This window comes from Monodelphis domestica, chromosome 7 (assembly GCF_027887165.1).
Source record: "Monodelphis domestica isolate mMonDom1 chromosome 7, mMonDom1.pri, whole genome shotgun sequence".
In the NCBI taxonomy this organism is placed as follows: Eukaryota; Metazoa; Chordata; class Mammalia; order Didelphimorphia; family Didelphidae; genus Monodelphis; species Monodelphis domestica.
The window spans coordinates 81369284-81391747 of record NC_077233.1 but is presented as its reverse complement, the minus strand read 5'-3'; the positions used below and the strand labels follow the sequence as shown (position 1 = coordinate 81391747).

The window sequence follows — 22464 nt, the reverse complement described above, 5'->3', positions numbered from 1 at the left end:
CTAACAATTAGAGCTGCTCAAAGTGATGAAGATGTTTTATTTAATGGGTAAACCCTCACTGGAAGACTTTAAGTGAAGACTAAATGACTACTTGTTGGGTCAGATTAGAGTGGACGAATACTGAGGCCAATTCTGAAATGCTTGTGATGTAGTTCTTGTCCTTAAAAGCAAGGAGGAAGCTATATGTTTTAACAATAATCAGGGTGGTCCTCCATGATTTGGGTGGAACATTAACAGGTAAGAAAGATTGATCAGCTGTGGAAATCTGGACAAAAGTACAAGTAAATAAGATGAGTCTAAGCTAAAAGACTATACTTTAAAATAAATGAATCTAGATAAAATGGGCAACTTACTTTGCTGAAGGGCCATCTTTGATCCACCTTGTTGTATATGAAAGGGGAAATAAAAGGCAAACATTAGTCCTGTTTATATTTTAAGGCAAAATTAAATATATATATATTTATTAACAAGTAAAAATGCCTTACTTTCTGTCTTGTGGATCCAAAGCACAGAAAATGACAGTGTTCACTGGATAATGTCTTCGGAAAAAAAGTCTGATAAAACAAATTGGTGGGAGAAAAAAAATCAGTATTTTCAGCATTTCTTTTTTAAGACTGAGTAGTGCATCTCAAGAGGCAACATGGTAGTATATAGCATTGGATTTGGTGTCAAGAGACATAAATTTCAACTTGGCTTAATCTATTTGTGTTTCACTGTGCAATTCATTGAATCTTTCTGAATTTCATCTTTTCTCTTTGCAAAAATGAGTTTTGGATTACATGACCAAAGTTCGTAATTCCTATGATAACTATTCTAGTATTTTTTCTTTGCTTTATAAATGTCTTGAAGGAACAAATGAAGAATAAATACATTATATTTGCAGTTTGTTATTTCTATGGAAGACAGTAATAAAATTCAAAGTGATTTTAATATAGTATAGAAATGATTTTTAAAAAGACAAGCACAAAAGTCCCATTGGTAAACCTGTGAGGAAGGCCATTCATTACCTTGGGTCAAAGGTTAAAAAAAATTCCAGCAAGAGGAAAATAATTCTTTTGGTACTCAATCACTAAAGGAAAAGTCCTCTAAGACACAGAATCTGTCCACATCTTGAATCTGTCATCCAAAGCTTCAGGAAGGTGTGAGGGTCAAAGCCACAGAGAACAAAAAGTTACCACGTAAAAGTAAATAATTCAAACAGGATTGTTAGGTAAAAAGGCTACTATGGCATATAAGAGCATGTATGCTATCTCCCTGCTATACTTGACAATTGTCTGATAAAACTGTTAGAAAAACATGGCTGGCCTGCACTTGCATATTTTTGAAGGAATGGAAATACCATTATTGGTATTTCCAAGAAAATCTTTCATCTATTAATGTAGGGTGGAGCCTTGTCTTCAACAAACAATCTTAAAAAGTTGTCTTGAACCCTGTTGACTTCAGTGACTTGCTCAGTGTCACAAGGCAGAATGTGTCCAAGATGGAAATTCCACCCTCACTTCCTGGCGAGATTTGTAAGTTGCCTCTCCATGAAATGGTAGAAGAATGACTGAAAGGGGCTTTTCAAGTAAGATTTTGTTTTTAGCAAGAAAAAATAGAGGACAGGCTGGGATCTTGCACCAATAATTATGAAGAGCTTTGGAATCAATAGTACCAACCAGAAATGTAGAGAAGGCAAGAAAGAGCATTGCTGAGATGCAGCCTAGAGAAGGCACTTACTTCCGCTGATTGTCAGTCAGTGTAATTCCCTGGGCAGATACTTTGAAGTGGACAACTGTAGAAATGGGAGGAGGATCTTGAACCAGCGTTATGCTCAAGGCTTTCTGTACAGCTTGATGGCCTGTGAGTGACTCCATTTCCACAGAATTTAAGTACCAAACATTGCAGGCTGTCAATAGTGAAAAATGAAGAAGTTTAACCTCATTTTATTTGCTTTTTATCCAAAATACTGGTTCTTTTAAAAATTATTGTATAGGCAATCAGTCATCATTAATTATTTGTTTAGCTTTTTCCATATCTTAGAAACTGTGCTAAAACACTCGGGAAAGATTGCAAATAAAAAAGTGGGGCAGGCCCTGCCATCAAGAGGCTTATCTTCTAAAAGGACAACATAAATGTACAATGTGATTTTGTTGGGAGCCAATGCGTTATGTGACCCTGGGCAAGTCATGCAACTCTGTTTGACTCAGTTTCCCCATCTGTAAAATGAGCCGGAGAAGGAAATAGCAAACCACTCCAGTATCTTTGCCAAGAAAACCCCAAATGAGGTCAGGAAGAGTCAGAAATGACTGAATGACAAGAGTGGGTTAAGGGCTTGAAGGTATTTGCCTTTGGGGAGAACCAAGCAAGGCTTTGGACTTTCTCTTGTGAAGGTACAAAGGTACAGACAGGTTATTTTTATGTTGATGTAGAAGTATAAGAGCTCTATTTATTTTTTTTAAAAAATTCTTTAGTATATTTCATTTTTAGATTGTCTAAATTTCATGTTTATATTCCTTCTCCCCTTTCTCTCCCATAGATCCATCGCTTATAAGAAAGAATTATATATTTTAATGTGGAATAGTGGAAAGAGTTTAAAACCATAGAAAATGTAGATTCAAGTCTAAACTCTGATGTTCTCTATAGGTTTTTGATTCCTCAAATAATTGCTCATTATCTTTGAAGTCCAACTTCAGATCAATACTTTTTTTATGAGTTCACAATTAGGAAACAAAGTCCAGTTGCCCCTAATCTTATTTGGTGTTGGATTTGGACTCCGGAGCTACAATCTTAAACTCTCCTTCCACTTATTTACTCATATGGGACATTCTTAATTTGAATATAAGTTCTCAATGTTTCTTTCCATAAGAGGTTTTGTTTTGGAAATGACATTAATCCTATAGGATATGGTGCCTATGTTATTTTGTTGTATCCTCAAATCCTCAAATTGCAAATTCCTGCAAAATAATAGGATAAGGTAACCTGATGGATCGGGTAATCTGGTAAATATGTTTTCAGTGCCAAGCCATTGTCAAAGTTCTTGGGAAGAACACTGAAAGACCAGTGGCTTGGCATAGTGGATAGAGACCTGGCCTCAAGTCAGGGAGACCAGGCTGTTCAAAGTTCAGCCTCTTGACATATGTTAGTTGTCTGATCCCAGGCAAGTCACTTAACCTCTCACTGTCCTCCACACATTTCTCTGATACTTTCATTTGTAGAACAGTTGCCATCTACAGTGGTAGAGTAATTTGGCTCATGGGAAGTTCCAATTACTACTGAAATAACATATCTGGTTCAAGAAGAAGAAACTTAAAACAAAACACTAAGCAGAGAGGGGAAAAAAGATTATGAGGAATAGTAGAAAAAGTACAGAATTGGAGAAAGAAAAATATTTTCATAACTTTCAAGTAAATGGATTAGAATGGGTAGAGGACAGAAAATGACACAAATCCTAGAAAAACTTAGAAAGTATTATAATTATATGTATATATAAATATATACATTATAAAGTTAAATAAAGTATTATTAAATAAAATAAAAAATTAAGTTATTACATTATTATTAAATTAAATTATCAAATAAAAAAGATAGGTAGTGAATATCCAGAAAAATGAACAGGAATCATTAAGAACCACTATGGCTTCATCAAAACCCAGTCATGTTAAACTAACCTAAATTCCTCTGCTATCAGGATTGCTGGTCTGGAAGTGTTCTAGATATAATTTACCTAGATTTTAACAAAGTATCTAAAATAAAGCTTTTCTTTTCTTCTTAGATATAAGATAGAGAAACATGAGCTAGATCCCAGTAGATTTAGGTAGATTCAGAATTTTCTGGATGTGTCATTAAAAAGTTTGATATCTGTTTAGAAGGAAGACATTAGTGATCCTGTCCACGATTTAGTGACTGGTCCTGTGCTATTTAACCCCATTACCAATGGCTTGGATAAAGGCTTGTCAAATTTGTGGATGACACAAACCTTAGAGGGACATCTAAGCGATGGGATGACTGAGTACTCATGTCCTGGTCTGATCACATCTGGGACAGCATGATTAGTTCAGGAGATTATATTTTAGAAAAGGTGTTTGTAAGCTGGAGAATGTACAGAGAAGGGCAACCAGTATGGCTGTGACCATGGCATTTGAAGAATGGTGAAAGGAAATGTATGAGTTTAACTGGGATTCTATGATTATATTACTACTAAAGGTCCTTCCAACTCTGATTGGGATGCTCCAATACCAACCTCTACCACTAACCAGAGTTTCCTTATTGGTAAAAGGAGATTAATAATTCTGGAATGATCTATAAACTTATAAACAGTACAAATAATTAGTTGTCATCTTACTAGCAGAGTGGAGGGGAGAGTTTTCTTTTGCAGATGAAGAATATGTATAAAAAATGAACAAGTTACTACACAGCTCTATGGTCAGCGGGTCACTTCACCCAAAGCAAAAGGAGTCATCTTTGTTTGGCTTTTCTTAGCTCTCAGTTTTGGAGCCTGAATGACATTTTCCTAGATAAAGTGTTAAAAATGGCGATTTAGGAGTAGTTGAAATAGTACCACTGGTACAAAAGGTCAATTGCATTCCAGGGCTAAATAGGCTTTTTGTGGGTCTCTGGAAACTTCAGAACCATTTATAACAGTTTCTTTGGGAAAATGCATTCTGAGTTTCCAAATAAACTTTAGGAACACAACTCATTTGCAATTAGAGGACTGCCTGTACTTTTCTGTTTTCTAACACAGTCAATGCTTGGGAAATGTTGAGGTTATTCTTTTTATTCATCTTTTCTTAAGAAAAAGGAAAAAAAAAACTGAATAGAAATTGGACCTTATAAGCCCCCCCCCACACACACATCCAGTCTTATCCTTTTAACTTGGTTAACTGCAGATAAAACAGAAGCTTGTATTTCTTTTGGTGGCAGCATTTCACAGATGCTGAAGACATTCAGTCTGTAACGAAAAGTTCACTTTATTGAAGGGAACCATTCACGTCACTGGCAAAACATCAAGACTATTTCCTCTCGATTGGAAGATAAGAATCATTCTGTACTATTTCTTTTTATTTTCATTTCTATTTCTCTAGGTCTCTAGATATTTTAGTGAGCAAGAGGAAAAAAAAAGTGTCCCTATTTTCCATGCCAGTGAAACATTCAATGAAATGGAAGATAACATCCTTTCTTGCATTTTTTTCCTTAATAGTAAAGTCATTCAGATATTTTTTTTTTGATGGGAGAAATCTCCACCCATGTGTTTTTCACTAAAAATAATCATTCCTGTGGATACAATGCTTTACTGCTGTAGTAGTGTTTACTTAATGAAGCCTACGTGTACCCTTAAAAATAGTTTTAGAAAAAATTCATTCCATATTTTCCCAACACACAGAATGTGGCCCAGTTTCAACTGGATTTTCTCTCTTCCTTTTCAAACCAAGGATTCTTTGTTTTCATGAAATCTTGCCATCTTTGCTAAAGGATAACCCATTATGAGGCATCTGAACCAAAAAATCATGGATAATAAATTTTAGGGTGTATGTATGCCTGAGAGAAAAAAAAATGAAGAAGCAGGGCTTATATTTGAGTCCAATAATGGCCCTACTTATACTTGTTAGATCAGGAGATGCATAAGTTTGTAGTAATAGTCTCACACAAATAATGGAAGAGAATTTATAAAGAGAGAGACATTTCCTCAGGTGAACCCCTTAACCTTAGTAGGCCTCAGTCTACCTGTCTGTAAAATAAATGAGTTGGACTACTTGTTCTGTAGCTTCTATTCTGAATCAAATCCATTTAATCAAGGATATTGAGACTATTACAGAAATGCATACAATAGGACAGAAATAAGTTTGCTGGTTTTTTTTAATCAGTCAAAAATTTATAGGGACATCATAGATCAAAATGTCTTCCCCTGTCATTTTATATGAGAAAACGAGGAAGTTCTCATTTTAGAAGAGAATGAAGAAAAAGCAGATGAGACCAAGGGCCAGAGAAGGCAAATGACTCGACAAGTTTACAGATGAACAAAATTGGAATTTAGAACCCAGGTCTTCTAGTTCAATATTCTTTCTGGTAATGTACTGGTAAACAGGATGAGCTGGATTTGAATCTTAATCCAAATACTAGCTTTATCTCTCCTAGTTTTAGCTTCCTGTAAAATGGGGATAATAGAACCTACCTCCCAGGAATCTTGTCAAGATAAATAAGACATATTTTATAATATATAATAATATAATATATATAAATAACACATATTTTATAAGCCTTAACAGCACCATATAAATGTTAACAATTAATAATCCTCCTCATTATCATTGCTAAGGTCATCACTGAATGTCAGAAATTTCATAGACTATCAGGAAAAGTTTTAGCAGAGAAGCTATCAGGTCTCTGAAGTAGCAAGGCTGAGGCTGCCTGCTTAGCTGAGCCAACAGTCTTTTCACTTAACAGCCCATGGATCAGGCACAAGAACCTCTCTTTCATCTTTTATCCAGAAGTTGTCAATGTCTCTCCCTGAAAGAGGACTCAATGGGAAACAGATCCAGAAGTATAAGGTAGAAAAAAGAAAAAAGTGTAAGGGACCTGAGAGGTCATTGAGTGCAACAGCCATCTTTTACACAAGAGGAAACTAAAGCCCAGAGATGTTAAATTGACCTATCTAAGGCCGCAGAGACAAGATTCAAAATGAAGTTTGTCCATTCCTCAATTCATCAATGTTCAGAGGATATGAAAAGTGGTTTTCAGAGGAAGAAATCCAACTATTAATAGCTACATGAAAAAATGCTCCAAATCACATATTAATTTAAGAAACACAAATTAAAACAACTCTGAAGTACCAACTAACCCTCATCAAATATGGCTCAGATGACAAAAGAGAAAAATGAAAAATGCTGGCAGGGCTGTGGGAAAATAGGTACATTGATGCAGTGTTGGTAGATCTGTGAAGAAGTTCAAAAATTCTGGAAAAGAATTTGGAACTATGCCCAACAAGCTATTAAAATAGACCTATACCCCAAAGAGATCAAAGAGAAAGGAAAAAGATTCATATTGCAAAAATATTTATAGCAACTTTTTTTTTGGTTGGGGCAAGAATTGGTAACTGAGAGGATGACCATCAATTAGGGAATGGGTAAGGAAATTATGGCACATGAATGTGATACAATACTATTTTGCTGTAAGAAATGATGAAGGGAGTAATTTCAGAAAAACTTGAGAAAATCTGTATGAACCAGTAAAAAGTGAGCAGAATCAAAACAAATTATATACTAAATCAATATTATAAAGCTATCAAATCTGAAAGACATAATAATTCTGATCAATACAAGGATCAACCATTCTAGAAAGACTCATGGTTAAATGAGAGAGGAAGAGAAAGGTGGAGGAATAGAAACATTCTTTCTCTCTTCTTTTCCCCTTTCTGTCTCTCTCTTCCCTCTTGTTTTTCTTGTGTTCCCAGTAGGCAGAGAAAAGGGAAAGAATTCAAAACTGAAAATAAAGACAAATTTTAAAAATGAATCAAATTGTCTTAACGTCAAATTCAGTCCCATGCTACCATCCCACATGACCACCAGCTGAACTAAAGAGTCTGCTGAGGTATCCAGAACCCACCTGGAAAGAGGGTCTAGGGTAACCCCTGACAACCCCATCTCTCTGTAACAAAAGAATTTGCATTTCTGAGATAATCAATGAGTTCAGGACAAAAAAAGGCCTTGATGTGTGGAGAATCTCTCACTTCCTTAAAAAGAAATGACCCTGACTTTCTATCATCATATCAATTTTCTCTCAGATTTGCTACTGTCTACCTTAATTTAATAACTACATGTCACTGTGATACACTAGTTAAGTTTCTCATACCTGTATACCTAATACACAAACCACTGGAAAAGAGTCAGAAATAAGTTCCCAAATGACTTCATCCAGGCTTTGTACTCCCAGTACTAAAATCTCCTTTCTTCATTACTCTTAGCAATTACTTGGCTCAGTTACACCTCTTCTATCCCCCACCTGTTCAATCTTTTTGTACTGCATGGTCAGTTTCTTATAGAATGGAGTCATTCACCTGTATTTTAGAATTTCTCTCTTTCCTTAACTGATATTTTTTCCTCCCAAAGCTGATAGCAGGATCTACAAAAGTTCCATACGATCTAATCTTCCCTTACTTTGTACTTCCTTATTCTGATGGGGACATGATATCAGAAATGGTTCCAATGTCCTTTTTTTCATTTGAGGAAATCAAGCATGGTTTCATTACAATAAAATGAGAACATTTCCTGACTAGGAACATAGCTGTTAGGGATCTCTATACCACTGGCTAAAGAAGAGCTCCTTTTGCTCCTTTTTTGGGAATCTTAAAAGCAGAGACCATTTCAGCATTATTTCCTATTATTTTCCTTCATGAACTTGTCTTTTTTTTAACCCTTATTATTTATCTTAGATGGTACATGAATATGAGAGTACTATTGTGCTATAAGAAATGATGAAGGAAGTCATTCAAAAAAACCTCAGAAGATCTGCATGAGTGAAGTGAGCAGAATCAGAACAAGTTATAGAGTAACCGCAATAGTATAAAGATAATCAACTTTGAAAGACATATAAATTCTGATCAATTATGAATTTTTAATTATGAGAATAATAAAAAACATTTCCTTTCTCCCTTCCCCACCTTCCAGCCTCTCTCTCCCTCTCCCTCTCCTTCTCCCTCTCCCTCCCCCCCCCTCTCCCTCTCTCCTTATGCTCCCAATTAGTAGGAAAGAGGGAGAAAATTCAAAACTGAAAATAAAGTTGAATTAAAAAAAGAATCCTCTCATATCTATCAATAATGATCAATACTAACTATTGTTTCCAAGGCAGAAGAGTGGTAAGGGCTAAGCAATAGGTGTTAAGTGACTTGTACAGGATCACACAGCTAGGAAGTATCTGAGACCATATTTGAACCCACAACTTCTTGTCTCTAGGCCTGGCTCTCAATCCACTGAAGTACCTAGCTTTCTTCTTCCATAAACTTTCTAAGTTTCTATCACAGAGGGTGAGAACCCTCACCCCCCAACACTGCCCAAACACAAAGCTTCAGCAAAGCTTCCATCTCCCTTACATACTGTGATGATAATGACTATATTCTACAGTTATCATAATACATTTTGTTTTGTTCTTAATGTATAATCATGTATATATTGGTTGTGAAGTGATAAAAAAATAATAATGATGGGTTGGGTACCTTGGGATTCGGGCACTGGACTTTGAATTAGAAGGATCTGAGTCTAAAATAGCCTGACATATGCCGATTGACTATGTAGTCCTAGGCAAGTCACTTGAAGGTCTATCACAGTCTGTTTCCTCTTCTGTAAAACAGCATCAACTTCACAGGGTTGTTATGATGTTATCAGTGATGCAAGATGGGTAAAACAATTTGTAAATCTCACATCTATAATCACAATTAAAATGAAGCATAATTTTTTTCTCCTTACTAGATGATGAGCTCCATAAAGGCAAGAGGAAACCAAAGCTGAACTCTGCATTGCTTCTGGTACCTAACCATGTTTTGCAGATCCACCAACCAACAAGTACTTATGTACCAAGATATGTCTGGTACTGTTACTCCTGGGAATACAGAAGTAAACATGAAATAGTCTGTACTCTCAAGAAAGTTACATTCTGTTATGGGAAATGACAACCACATGCAAGTTAATGCATGTTTACTGAATCCACCTGAGTAAACTAAGCTGGAAACAGTGTAGTGGGACTAGAGCCTGCCAACCAAGCTTGGCCACAAAGAGTTCTTTCCCAACTTCAACGTTTTCAGTTGAGCTCTCCTCTGGAACAAGGAGTGCCAACCGTGTCAATTTTGTGGCTACATAAAGACGAGGACAAAGTGACTTTATCCAGCTGAAGACGGGGCTTAAGTAATAGGCAAGGTTTACAAAACTAGCCAGAGGCTTTGAGCAGAGGGAAGCATTGGTTATTTAACACAAGTTCATAGGTTAGAGCTGAAAGAGACCTGAGGGAACATAAAGTCCACCCCCATTATTTTAAAGATACTGAAATGAATGCCCAGAATGACTTGGCCAATGTTTCACATAGAGTAACTCATGGATTAAAAGACCAGTCTCTGCCTCTAAATTCTATGTTCCCTCCTAAGGAGTGGGGGATGGGTCTCATTTCCCTTACCTATAAAATGAAGGAGCACGAATAAATTATTACAACTCAAGTAACGTTCTCTGAGTTTGGCTAAAGATAAATCAGTGAAACAGAATAAAGCCCAGTATGCTGGAAATGATCAGGAGATATTGGCTTTGAAAAAGATGTTATTCTAATTTCTCATTTCATTCCTCTTTGCTTATCTCTTGAAATCCCAACTCTTCTTCAGAGTTGAAATTTTAAAAGCTGTTTTTTTGTCCTAAGTCATCATAATTTCACTTCAAATCCAAAATGAATGCCCACAATGCCTTTCTCTTTTCCGTGTCTGCTGCATATGTGTGACTTTATTATTAGTTCACAATTTGTTTCAAGGAGAAGGATCATTACAAGAAATCTTTGATCAATTCCAATTTTAAACACATTAAAAATAAGTTGATGAAGTGATAGTGGGATAGGGATTGGGTGTGTTAAACCATGTCCTATCATTTAGATAAGAAGAGCCCTCTCTGCCATTAAAAAAAATAAAAAGTGTTACAGGTATTGATCAGACACTCAGGGAAAATATGATAGCCCTTTAAAAACATGTCTAGCACATGAGAACTAAGCCAATGAAGAAAGGTCTATAAGCTTCCAGAAAGGTGCTTGGGAGCCAGAGCAGAGATTGTTTTCTTAGAAAGTTTCAGTCTCAAGTGACCCTACAGGCTGGCGAATAGACATGAGCCAGAAATAACAATGGAGCTAAATAAAAATGGGTCCCTCCTGATTACCTACTAAACTTCCAAATTTATCCACATTTAACCTGATTAAGTTTAATTAAATTTCCACTGGGCTAAATGATCCTTGATATGATGCTTACCAGATGGGGCTGTCTGGCATGTTCCCTGGGACTTCTGCCTCTCCTTCTCAACACTGTGTACCCTGCAGTTGTCCCGGATTGAAGAGAACAAAATGATATGCTTTCACTTTAACTGAAGGCAGTTTCAGAGTTTGCTGGCCTCCAGAAAGTACATAACTAGCATTCTACATTAAGGAGTTGATATTATTGTATTTGGCTCTGATATCCAATGCTGTTAAAAGGGTCAAATGTGAGTCCATTAAGATTAGCTGCTCTCTCTGAACACGACAGGGGCAGCAGAACTTGAACTTGGCTCTTCCTTATTTTAAGGTAGTATCTTTCTCTACTACCCTGCACTATAGTATACATACAAAGTAAATACAAAATGCTTTGAGGGTGAAGCATGAAAAATTGTTAGAATCAGAAAGGGCCTCTTACTGAGCCTTGAAGTAGGTTGTTGCAGTTATCAGACACAGGGTTTAGGAGGGAGAGTATTTCAGGCATTGAGAGCCTTTCATTTGAAAAGCATTTAGCACAGTGCCTGGCACTTTGCAAGCTCTTGAGAAATACTTATTCCACACATCTCACTTACCCCAAAGACACGGAAGCAAAATCCCAAAAGCTGTATAGGAGGAATAGCAAATAGGCACGTTTGATTGGGGCATAGGATATTCTACAGGGAATGACTGGTAACCTCCCCGGGAAAATGGGATGCAGCCTGAGAAGATTTGGAGTTTCAAAGCAGTTTGCATTTTATCCCAGAGTCAACAGGCAGACACTGAACCTTCCTGAGCAGGAGAGTAACGAAAGCAGAGCTGTTTTAGCAATATCAATTTGAGTTTTGTGGAGAAGGGATTGGAAAAAGGAAAGACTAGAGATGGGAAGGCCAAAAAGAAAGGGATTACAATATGCTATGAAAGAGGGGATGGCTGCGTAGACTGAAGTAGAAGAAAAGAGGACAGATGGAAAAATCAAGGAGGTTTACTCTATAACACTTGTTGATTGACTGACTGATAAGGGTAAGTCAGAATGAAGGATTGAGGATGAGCCGTGGGAAATGGAAGAATTGTCGAATCTTCCAGAGAAATAGGGATTCTAGAAGAAAGGATGGATTTAAGAGGAACTACAATTGTCTAACTTAGAGAGTTAAGGGCTGATCTGGATATCTGAAAGTTATCCACACAGACAATAGCATCTGAGTCCCTGGGAGCTAATGAGATGGATGTGATTGGTAGATGTATAAAACAGAGCCGACACAAAGGAGTCCCAACTCACAAACAGGTCAGAAGTGGATTTTTTCTTTTTTAAAGACGGGAGATCTTGGTCACTTTAAAAGCAGCAAAAGAGTTGGTAGAGTAAGAAAGACTGAAAATTAGAGGGGAAGAGAATAAGGAAACAATCTGATGAAGGATATAAAAAGGGATGAGATTGGATGGAGGCCACAAGTAGTGAGGTTGGCATTGGCAAAAAGAAAGGATACCTCTTTCTCTGAGTCTGGAGCCCAGGAGGAAAGAATGAGGCAGTTGGAAGTGTGAAATTAATGGAACCAATGACTGATGTTCCCAAGTTTTCTTAGTCTTATTAGGCAAGGTTCTCTGTTAATTTGGAATAGGAAGGCAATGGCATGGATGGTATGAGAAAGCGAGAGAAGGTTCATAATTGTGGGCCATTCAATAGAAAGTTGCACAGAGGGATAAAAGAATGGGTGCATAGCAATGAAAAACCATTTGGAACTGAGTAACAGATTGGTAATGGATCTAGTCAACACAACACTAGTCTGACTTCCTTCATCTTTCCTCAGCAACATAGGACCATGAGTGGAAAAGGAGGAAGGAGACAGCAATCCAAGGTTGGGTTTAGAAAGGGATCAAAAGGAGTAGGAAAATGGGGCAAGGGATTCAACAAAGGAGAGAACAGTGTAAGGTCCAATTGATTTAGTAAAGGGTAGGAATTTTGAAGCAAGTAAAATGAGGCCAGATAAGGTCCTGGGAGACAAAGAGGAGTGGAATTAATAGAGGTTGATATGAGGATAGAATTGTTCTAACTGCTTTTCCTTTAAAAACATATGCCATTTTAATGTTTTTGGCAATCTGATAAAGTCGAGGGAAAGGCTTCTATTCTCTGCATGATGTTTTTAATTATGTGAAAAGACCAGAGGATTACAAAGGTAACCAATCATATTGGCATACAATGAACATTTTAAAAAAGAGAACACAAGTTCATAGAATTTAGATGAAGAATGCCTGCTTTAAAGGAATCTTGCCGACAAAAATGTATATTTAGAATTATATCAGAATATGCTGGCATGGAGGTCTTAAATTCAAACTGTATGTTTGCTAGCATTCTATTTCATCATTCACTTTGCATACTTGTTATTTATTTCTTTTTATAAGGATTGTCTAAAACAAAGAGCCAGAAGACTTCAATACACAAGTAGCTTTCCTAAATTTCCAAAGAAAGGAAAGAAAAGAAACTTGCAAATATCTTGAAGAGTTAAGAATGCAAGTGATACAGAAAATTAGTAAGAGAGACATGGAAAAAGGTTGTAATACAGAAAACATAATTGCATCTCTCTTCTTCTTTGGGTTCCTCACTATATTTATTAGGATAAAGATCATTACCATGGATTAAATAGAAGTAGAAAAAAAAGATACGGTTACCAACCTGCCCCCTGTTTTAGCAGTTCAGCTGCAGAATTTGCAGCAGTTTGTGGAGAATTTTCTGTCATTTCTTCTAATGGATCTGTAAGGAGAAAGAAAATATGAATACCCATATAGGTAAGCTGAGATCCATGATATAGTTTAAAAAATTATAGGGAGAAACTTTGGGTAGCGTTACAACTTTATCACCATACACTAGGTCTCTTGCCTCAGATTTTCCTACCTTTAGACTCAAATATAAACAGGGATCACTAAACTATAAATAACGATCCCTGTGGCCTGCATATTGACTTAGGAAACCATATATTAACATTATCTATATCCTAATGGAGTTTTATTATTTTTAAAATATTTCCCAATTACATTTTAATCTGTTGAGTGATCCTAGGAATGTTGGGGTGACAATGTGGCCCAGAACGTCTATGCTGAACACTGCTAATCATTCCTGTTTTGTCAATGAACTTCTTCCAATGTGACAAACTATACTGAGTATAATACTAAGATGCAGTTATGTACAAATATTATTTCTCATTATTTTCACATTATCTTTGCAATTTTAAATTAGGTTAAATTAAAAAAAAAAACCCTTTACCTTCCATCTTAGAATCAATACTATGTATTTGCTCCAAGGCAGGACAGTGGTAATGGCTAAACAATGGGGGTTAAGTGACCTGTCCAGAGACACACAGCTAGAAAGTGTTTGAAGCCAAATTTGAACCCAGAACCTCCTATCTCCAGACCTGGTTTTCTAACTACTGAGCCACCAGCTGGCCCCTAGGTTAGATTTTTTTTAGCAGCTTCTTCATCCTAATGGCCATGTAATTCCTAATCTATAAAATGAGAAGATTAGATTAAATGGCCTTAGAGATCCTTTCTGGCTTTACATCTGGAATTCTACACTATGGAAGTGACATAGTGTAGTCAACAGAGCTTGTTTTAATCAATTGCCTAGATTTTGTTTTTACACAAACTGTCCAAATGTATATTCCTGTCTGTATTTGTACAATTGATTTTCTGAATCTAAAAAGCAACATATAAGAGTTATCTATTAGATTTTACATTCTTATTTTTAGCTCAATGTTTTACTGTGTTTTGGAGGGAAACCACAGCTTTTACTTTGCTCAAATGTGTTTGCTGCTGAAGAAGCTATATTTTGAAAATTAAAAACAAGCTACAGAGGAGACCAACATACTGAGGACAACATTACATTTCTGAACAAACATACCTCTGTCTGGAATGAGGAGTTTGCACGGCAATGCCAGAGGAGTAATGGAATGCTGATAGACCAAAGCTGTCAAACTCCCTGAAAAAGATAAATTTAAACATGCATGGAGAACAACGGGGTGGGGGGAGGAAGAAGAGGGAGAAAGGGGGAGAGGAAGGAGAGGGGACAGGGGAAAGAGAGAGAAAGAGAGAGAGAAAGAGAGAGAGAGAGAGAGAAAGAGAGAGAGAGAGAGAGAGAGAGAGAGAGAGAGAGAGAGAGAGAGAGAGAGAGAGAGAGAGAGAGAGAGAGAGAGAGAGAGAGAGAGAGAGAGAGAGAGAGAGGGAGAGAGGGAGGGAGGGAAGGGGAGAGACAGACAGACAGACAGAAACAGAGACAGAGACAGACAGAGACAGACAGAGACAGAGAGATAATTTAAATTTGTTTCAGATATGCAAACAACCAAAAAGTCATCAGCCCTTTAAAAAGAAAGATAATATTTTAAACTATCCACATTACTGGTTAATTCTCAGTGTTACTGTCTATTTGTGAAATAAAAATTAAGTTGGTAATACTTTTTTCTGTCTAAATCAATGTTTATGAACCTAGAGTATAATAGGGACCAGTAAGATATCTATATTTTCTGCTGTGGACTGTCCCATTTTCTAGAATTGACTCAGCTCTGTGGCTTAATGGGTAGGGAATGGCAGTTGGGGATAGAAAGAATAGGAGAGATGGAGAAGTATATGTAATATATATATACACATATATATAAACAATTCAGAAATATTAATAAGCATTCTCTGGTAAAATTTGCTTTGCTCTTCTGTTTCTATTGAGTGATTCATACTTTGGTAAGAAGAGGGAGAGGGAGAAAGAATTCATTAAGTCTCTACTAGGTATTGGGCACTGTGCTAGGCACATAAATATCTCATGTTTTCAATCATTTGTTCCCTAGTCTCCTTATACTGGACAGGAAATTCATCCAACATGAAGAGTTAAAAATTAATACTAAATGAAAATCAACTTATAACTGCAAGTACAGTTAAATATAAACTAAATGACCAACATATAAACAATATAATCTCAAGTATTTGGTATATTCACATAAAACAACTGAAAATAGGGGAATTCTGACATTATTCACCACAGGTAACTTTTGCATATTAAGTAATTCTTGAGGTTGAAATGAAGGGAAATGTTTTAAGAATAATAATTCACATCAGGGATATTCCAAGATCTGAGCACTACAAAATGACCTGGGAAGCAAAATACTGCTATCACAGAACTTGTGAATTTCTGTTTGGAGACCATAGTGGCTCTCCCCAGGTTTTTAAACTTTGAGAACAGTTTCCCAGAGAACTTACCAAAATATGGTTCATTTGGGCATCCTTTCAATCGTACTCCTTTAGAGGTACACTCAATCAAAAAGTGCCTGACAAGTTCATTGGCCAAATCTCCAGCTAAAAAAAAAGTTAAAAAACAAAACAAAACTATTAAATGAGACATTTAGGAAGGGATGAACATTGATATGAAAAGGTATCTTTTCAGACAAAGCCTTGGTAGCAAAGTTTTGTTGACTACAGTACTGGCAAGATGCAGATGTTGGATGAAAAAATATATACTTGGATATTACAATCTCACAACTATAATATTAGTGTGGGAGACACTGAATGTCTGCTAATAAAAACTAATCAGAATAGGGTTATCCTGCCAATTATCCAGAGAGGAGAAAACTTTTAATTAGGAGAAAGGCATTTGTCATGCTTACTATTCTTTTCTATCAGACGGTGTAGAAGTTGTGGGGTGTGGTGGGGAGAAGTAGAAGTAATATAAATTGGTGAAAGTTTCTAAATAGGGAAGAAAAAGAATAACGAAATAAATTTGTATTTCTGTATTATATATGTATACATATCCACACACAAACACCCTCTAAAATTCCTAACACAGGAATTAAAATATTCTGATTCTTATGAACTCAAATAGGAGCATATGTTTGGAGCTGAAAAGGATCTTGGGAAATATAACTATCTTTTTAACTTTCCCATTTCATAGTAATTAACCAGAGCCCCAAGGGCTGAAGTAACTTGGCTAAGGTGACAATTGTATAAAGCAGAATTTGGAAATGAAATTAAAGCAATTTAAATGCATATCTAATGACTCTAAACCCAGTGGTCTTTCTGCCCTAACACATGACAAGGCCATTAACAATGTTTACATTTTCTTTTTTCTGTAAACTAAGAATAGAACTCAAAACACACAATACAACATAAATCTATCATTGACTAATAAATCATTCTGCTAATAGAAAAATACAAACAAAACACAAGAACAGAATGAAAAAGAATTAAGGGTTCTCTGCTTGAAAATATCCAACACAAACTAAATAAAAAATGGCAAACTTGAGATGTGGTGGTGAGGCCTGGGGAAATAAAGTGACTAATTTTGAGAGAAGCAATAAAAAAAACCAACCTCCCCAAAATAGGAAAAAAATGTCAGTTAAACCAAATTGTAGGGGACAAAATAAGCCAATGCTGTAAAAACCAAAAAAGTTAGAATTCTGGTTGGGATGCCAGTGGTAAGAAGTAACAACTTCAAATCAAAGTGCCTGTGGATCATATATAGAGGACTCAATTGGGTGTGGAGTGGTTATCCTCCTCCAGAGCTTGTCTCCATGGTATTTAACATTGTTATGATGACTCAATGTGGATATTAGCTAGTTTTAGTAAGCTTTCCAGCCCTCTTCTTGGATCTTGAAATCCTACTGCCAGACCAAGAATATAGATGATGACATGCTAGCCAAGACATCATTTCAGCCAATAACCTGAGTCAAAGCAGCCACTATTCTGCATCCATTATGACATTCTTAAGCTTCCAGTTATAAACATCCTGTATCTTGTTACCTTAAAGTTAACAGAGAGGCCAAAAGGTTATAAGAGATAAAAAAATATGAATAAGCATCCAGTGTCCTGGGGAAAAGCCTTTTCTTTTTAATGTAACCTAAGACAAAAATGGAACTATGGATATTTTTAATATATCACCACTTGCATTTCTACATAGACTAATGAATTCCATATGCTCTTTATTTGTTCTTCAAAGCATATTATATGCATACATAAGCATATATGAATGTACACACATGTTATATGTGTATATATGTGTATATATTTACACATATTTACTCTTTACACTAAAAACCAAAGAAAATATGTATTTTCTCCATTAAGTTTTGTAAACCATTAATTCCCATCTCAGAATCAATATTGTTTATTGGGTTCCAAGGCATAAGAGTAGTAAGGTTTGGGTAATGGGAGTTAAGTAACTTTCCCAGGGTCACACAGCCAGAGAATGTGTGAGGTCACATTTGAATCCAGGACCTCCCAACTCTAGACCTGGCTCTCTATTCATTGGGCCTTCTAGCTGCCTCTGGTAACAGTTATTATTAATAATAATAATAATAACAATAATAATAATGATAGAAGCTGGAGGGCTTGTTTTTGCTTTTGTATTGGTATCCCCATTGGTTAACCCAATGTTGGGAACACAAGCTTAATAAATCCTTTTCATTTATTCACTCATCCAGCCAAGGAAACAGTCCTTTTTGTAACCAAAATTATTCCATTGTTAATCTGTAGTAGGTGCTGTGTAAAACTTGATTTTTATATGTTGGAGGTTTATCGATGCCTACTATTTGAGTAGTAAAAATAGATTTGAGAATTGTTTTGAAACATGCAGGAGATCTTAGACCCCCATGTCCACCTCCTAAAATTATGAGAAACCTCATTAGTAATTTTGTAGTCAGATAATTTTTGTAATAGAAATTATAATCTTTGGAATTATTTCTTGTTGCAGTAAAGGGATACTCTATATCTTATATATATATATATGTACATATATATATATATATATTTCTATATCTTAGAAGATAGATCTTTGGAGCAAAAATTTCATTCTTGCTGTTTGAATCAGTGAGGCAGGAGTAAGTAAACTGAGGCTACACAGAAAAAATGTAACATTATGAAAACATTATCAACATAGAGAAAGAATAAATCTCCATATTAAAAAACTCTCTCAATAAAACAAATACAGATAGAAATAAATCCTCTAGGAGTACTCAAAGTAATCTACTTGCTAAATCATCTACTTGAAAGCAGAGAAACCAAGAGATGCATAAAAAGAGACTTAACTGTGAGCTTTGTTTGGTCCTGAGCTAGTCCCAGATTTTAGAGGATATAATTGCTTCTACAAAGGACAGGGCTTTAGTCCCTACCACCCAAGTCACCCTAAATAACTTTTTATTTTTTAATGAGTCCACAATACCTTTTTTATTAAGTTGCAGAACTGAAGGAGGAGGGGTAGCAACTTTCATCGCCAGGCCATAGGCTCCCCGGAAAGAGTGGCTGTCCCGAACAATGAAGGAGCCCGGTTCTTTATCCTTCAGCATGGCAATAGCTGCAGGGACCAAAGGAAGGAAGGAAGAAACACATGTTGGCAATCACAGACAAAGAACTTTTTCTCTAGGTCCTCTTTATACCATGCGCAAGTGACCCTCTCACTCACTCACTCACTCACTCCTTTCTAGAATAGTTTCAGTTCACCAAATAGCAGCTGCTCTGCAGTAATTATAACCTTTAAAAGAGGGCATCCCTCTTCTTTCTGGTGCCCTGGGAAGAAATAGTAGAATGGATTCCTATGTTGGCATGCCTGGCATCCAGGCACATAGATTCACACTATATGGTTTGCCTTGTAATGAGAAAATGTTTTTGAAAAAAAAAAGAATATATAGTATATGAAATAATTTAAGGTGAAGAATGAAGGGGCATGATAAAAGGAGAAGCTATATTTCTCATCTGGGATGAGAGGGTATAATATATCTAGACATAAACATATCCACAAAACAGGGAACATAGAGCACCCTGGCCCTATTTCTTAGACAAGTTTAATAAGGCATTTAATTAATATCAGATATTATTCAGAAACAAAAAGCCCACCAAACACATTAGACCTTTCACTTAAATATTTAAAATTCACAAGGGCTTTCCACATTAGACAGAGGGAGGGAAAAACAAGATGATTTAAGTTTCTTATCACAGAATACTGAGCCAGTAGTAAAGTTTATAGTCTGTAAGTACCTTGATTCAGGCAAGATTTCTAAAGAGATATTCAAAATAACCTCCCTAATTTTGCACCCACAAACTCTTACTCCTTGTAAGTCAGAAAAAAAGAGATTTAGAATGGAAACATTTCTCCTTCTTTTCTAATGATTTGTCTGAGTTGGATTATGATATGAGATACCCCAAAAAGCAAGAAGTTGTAGTTATGCCTTAAGCACATCATCTTGTTATGGTCCATTACATGGTCCATTACTGACCTTAATAACTAGGTAGTATATATCAATTTTAAAATAATAACTCTTCATATTGATATAAATACAATTTAAAATACATAAATAACAAATATTTTATTGATATTATTTATTTTTTGTTTGTTATTTATACTATAAACATATTTTTAAATTACTATTAATTAAAATTATATTTTTATTTAACTTAAAGTTTCATGGAAATGAAAAGGAAAGGGAGGGAGAGGGAGAGAGAAAGAAAAAAGAGAGAGAAAGAGAGATGTTTGGGGTGGGGTATTTGGGGTGGGACAGCAAGGAAATAAAAAAACCATGATCTGCTCTGAATGATAATACAAAACAAAATGGGAGCACCCAGAAGACTCATTTCTAATATCCCTTGGGCTGCACAGTGGCAGAGATAGGGGAGCTGACTCTAAGACTGCCTAGCTAAGCTCATACTGAGGAGTGGGAACAAATTCGGTTGGCCTCAAGCACTGACTGACTCAGGAAGCATATTTCAATGAAAATTCATTTTTATTCTTCTTTAGGATACCAAAAAAAGAGTACATCGTCTCACAAACAATCCTACCACCATGTATATACCTTAAAAACTGGAATGCTGTTTGAGCCAATTAACCAAAGTGGTGGATGCAGTTGCCAGGTGGCAAGAGTGTGTGTGAGTCCTTGGCTCAGGACTTGAGCTGAACCTTCAGCTCTGCTAACTATGAAAACATCGATAGATGATCAACATTTGGAAGGCTCAGCAGGGGTTGTGGCTGAGCGATATGATGAATTCAAAGTACTGGGTGATACCACAAAAATTTATTTCAGGATTAAATAGACACAAAAGTCTCTCAGTTTGGGAGAAAAATGTGTTTCATGTAGATATTAATTATTCTTTTAAAGTTTATATCATTCTTCTGTACATCTATCTGAACTATTGAATAGAGTTTCAGTTAGAAGTAGCTTATTTACTTTTTTCTACAATTAGATTGTTGATCTCATCATTTCTCTTTTTTTAATTTATAGTAATCTCTGTTTTACTTATGATATTTTTTATTTTTCTATCTTCCCTGTTGTAATTTAATCTCATTCATTTTAAATTTTATTAATCAGACTATTTTTCTATTTTTAACATAAATTTAATAATAATATTTACTATGTGATATATAACATAATAATAAAACAATAATAATTGCTATATATTATTATGTAGCATTTAATATGTGCCAGGCACTGTGCCGTGCTTTACAATTATTATTTCTTTTGGTTTATACAACATCCTTGGGAAGTAGGTATTATTATTATTTTCTCCATTTTACAAATTAACAAATTAAGGCAAAGAAGACCCAGGAACATACAGCTAGTAAGTGTTTTGTTTGATGCTGGATTTGAATTCAGGTTTTCTTTACTTCAGGCACAGTGCTCTATTGGGGGTAGGAGTTTTGCTAATTTTGTTTCTTCAAAAGAGTCCTTTTTAAGTTCTTTTTCAGTTCTATTGCAATTTTGCAATTTCTCTTTTAATTTTTAAAATTTCTTATTTTGTAAATTTGATTTTCAAATTGTACACTGCATATTCAGGTGGGAATTTGATATTGCTTTTTATAGATTTCTGTTCAATGAAACAGAGTTATTCCATAGCTCAGGTTCTAGGTGTGTAGGACAGAGGATCTGTTTTTGTTCTCACCATTGAGCATTTTGCATATATCCCTAACATGTAGACTGGCACTCGATTGAACATGGGAAGAGACAAGAAGGGAATGTGGGTACCCATATTTATCTATTGAACAAACTACTAGAATGCCCATGGTATCATTTTAGAATGCTTTTCTTTGGTCAGAAATATGCTGAAGAGTCCCTTAAACTAAAACTAAAATATAAGCATTTAAAATGAACTTTTAAATCCCCTCCACTCTAGACATCCCTATATCTCAATATTGTCACTGCTTTCAAATGGCTCTCCAAGACAGATGCAAACAAATAAACAAAATGGGAGGCAAACAAAAGTCTGAGTAAAGATAGTATTTCCTTCTCTTTCCTCCTCCTTGGATGCTTTCTATGTTCGAACTCAGTAAATCAGTCTTTTCACTGCTTTTTGTCATGGTCCACTAGCTAGGGATTCGATAACAAAAAGCAGGAGAGATGTACTTCACTCTACATCCTTGCTGCTTCTCTTTAGGTTTCATGAAAACAATGATAACTAACACTTAAAATCTTCCAGGAACTTTACATATATTCATTTGAGCCTTACAATGTCTATATGCTATTATTTCTCCCATTTTAAAGAGGAGGAAACTGTGTCCAAGATTGGTTAAGGGAT

At 35.7% G+C, this 22464-nt stretch overlaps 1 protein-coding gene across 12 annotated transcripts in view; it reads right to left on the bottom strand.

The window, feature by feature from the left end:
• Positions 1-22464, bottom strand: part of TNS3 (tensin 3) — a 481975-nt gene that overhangs the window by 4316 nt on the left and 455195 nt on the right. For all 12 annotated transcript variants that reach the window (XM_007500437.3, XM_056804865.1, XM_056804871.1 and 9 more), the window contains 7 exons: positions 19124-19255; positions 16171-16266; positions 14828-14905; positions 13607-13684; positions 1720-1888; positions 486-554; positions 354-380 (listed from right to left, as the gene is read on the bottom strand). In XM_007500437.3, coding sequence (XP_007500499.2) covers positions 354-380; positions 486-554; positions 1720-1888; positions 13607-13684; positions 14828-14905; positions 16171-16266; positions 19124-19255 — 649 coding nt within the window. The remainder of the gene's footprint in view (positions 1-353; positions 381-485; positions 555-1719; positions 1889-13606; positions 13685-14827; positions 14906-16170; positions 16267-19123; positions 19256-22464) is intronic.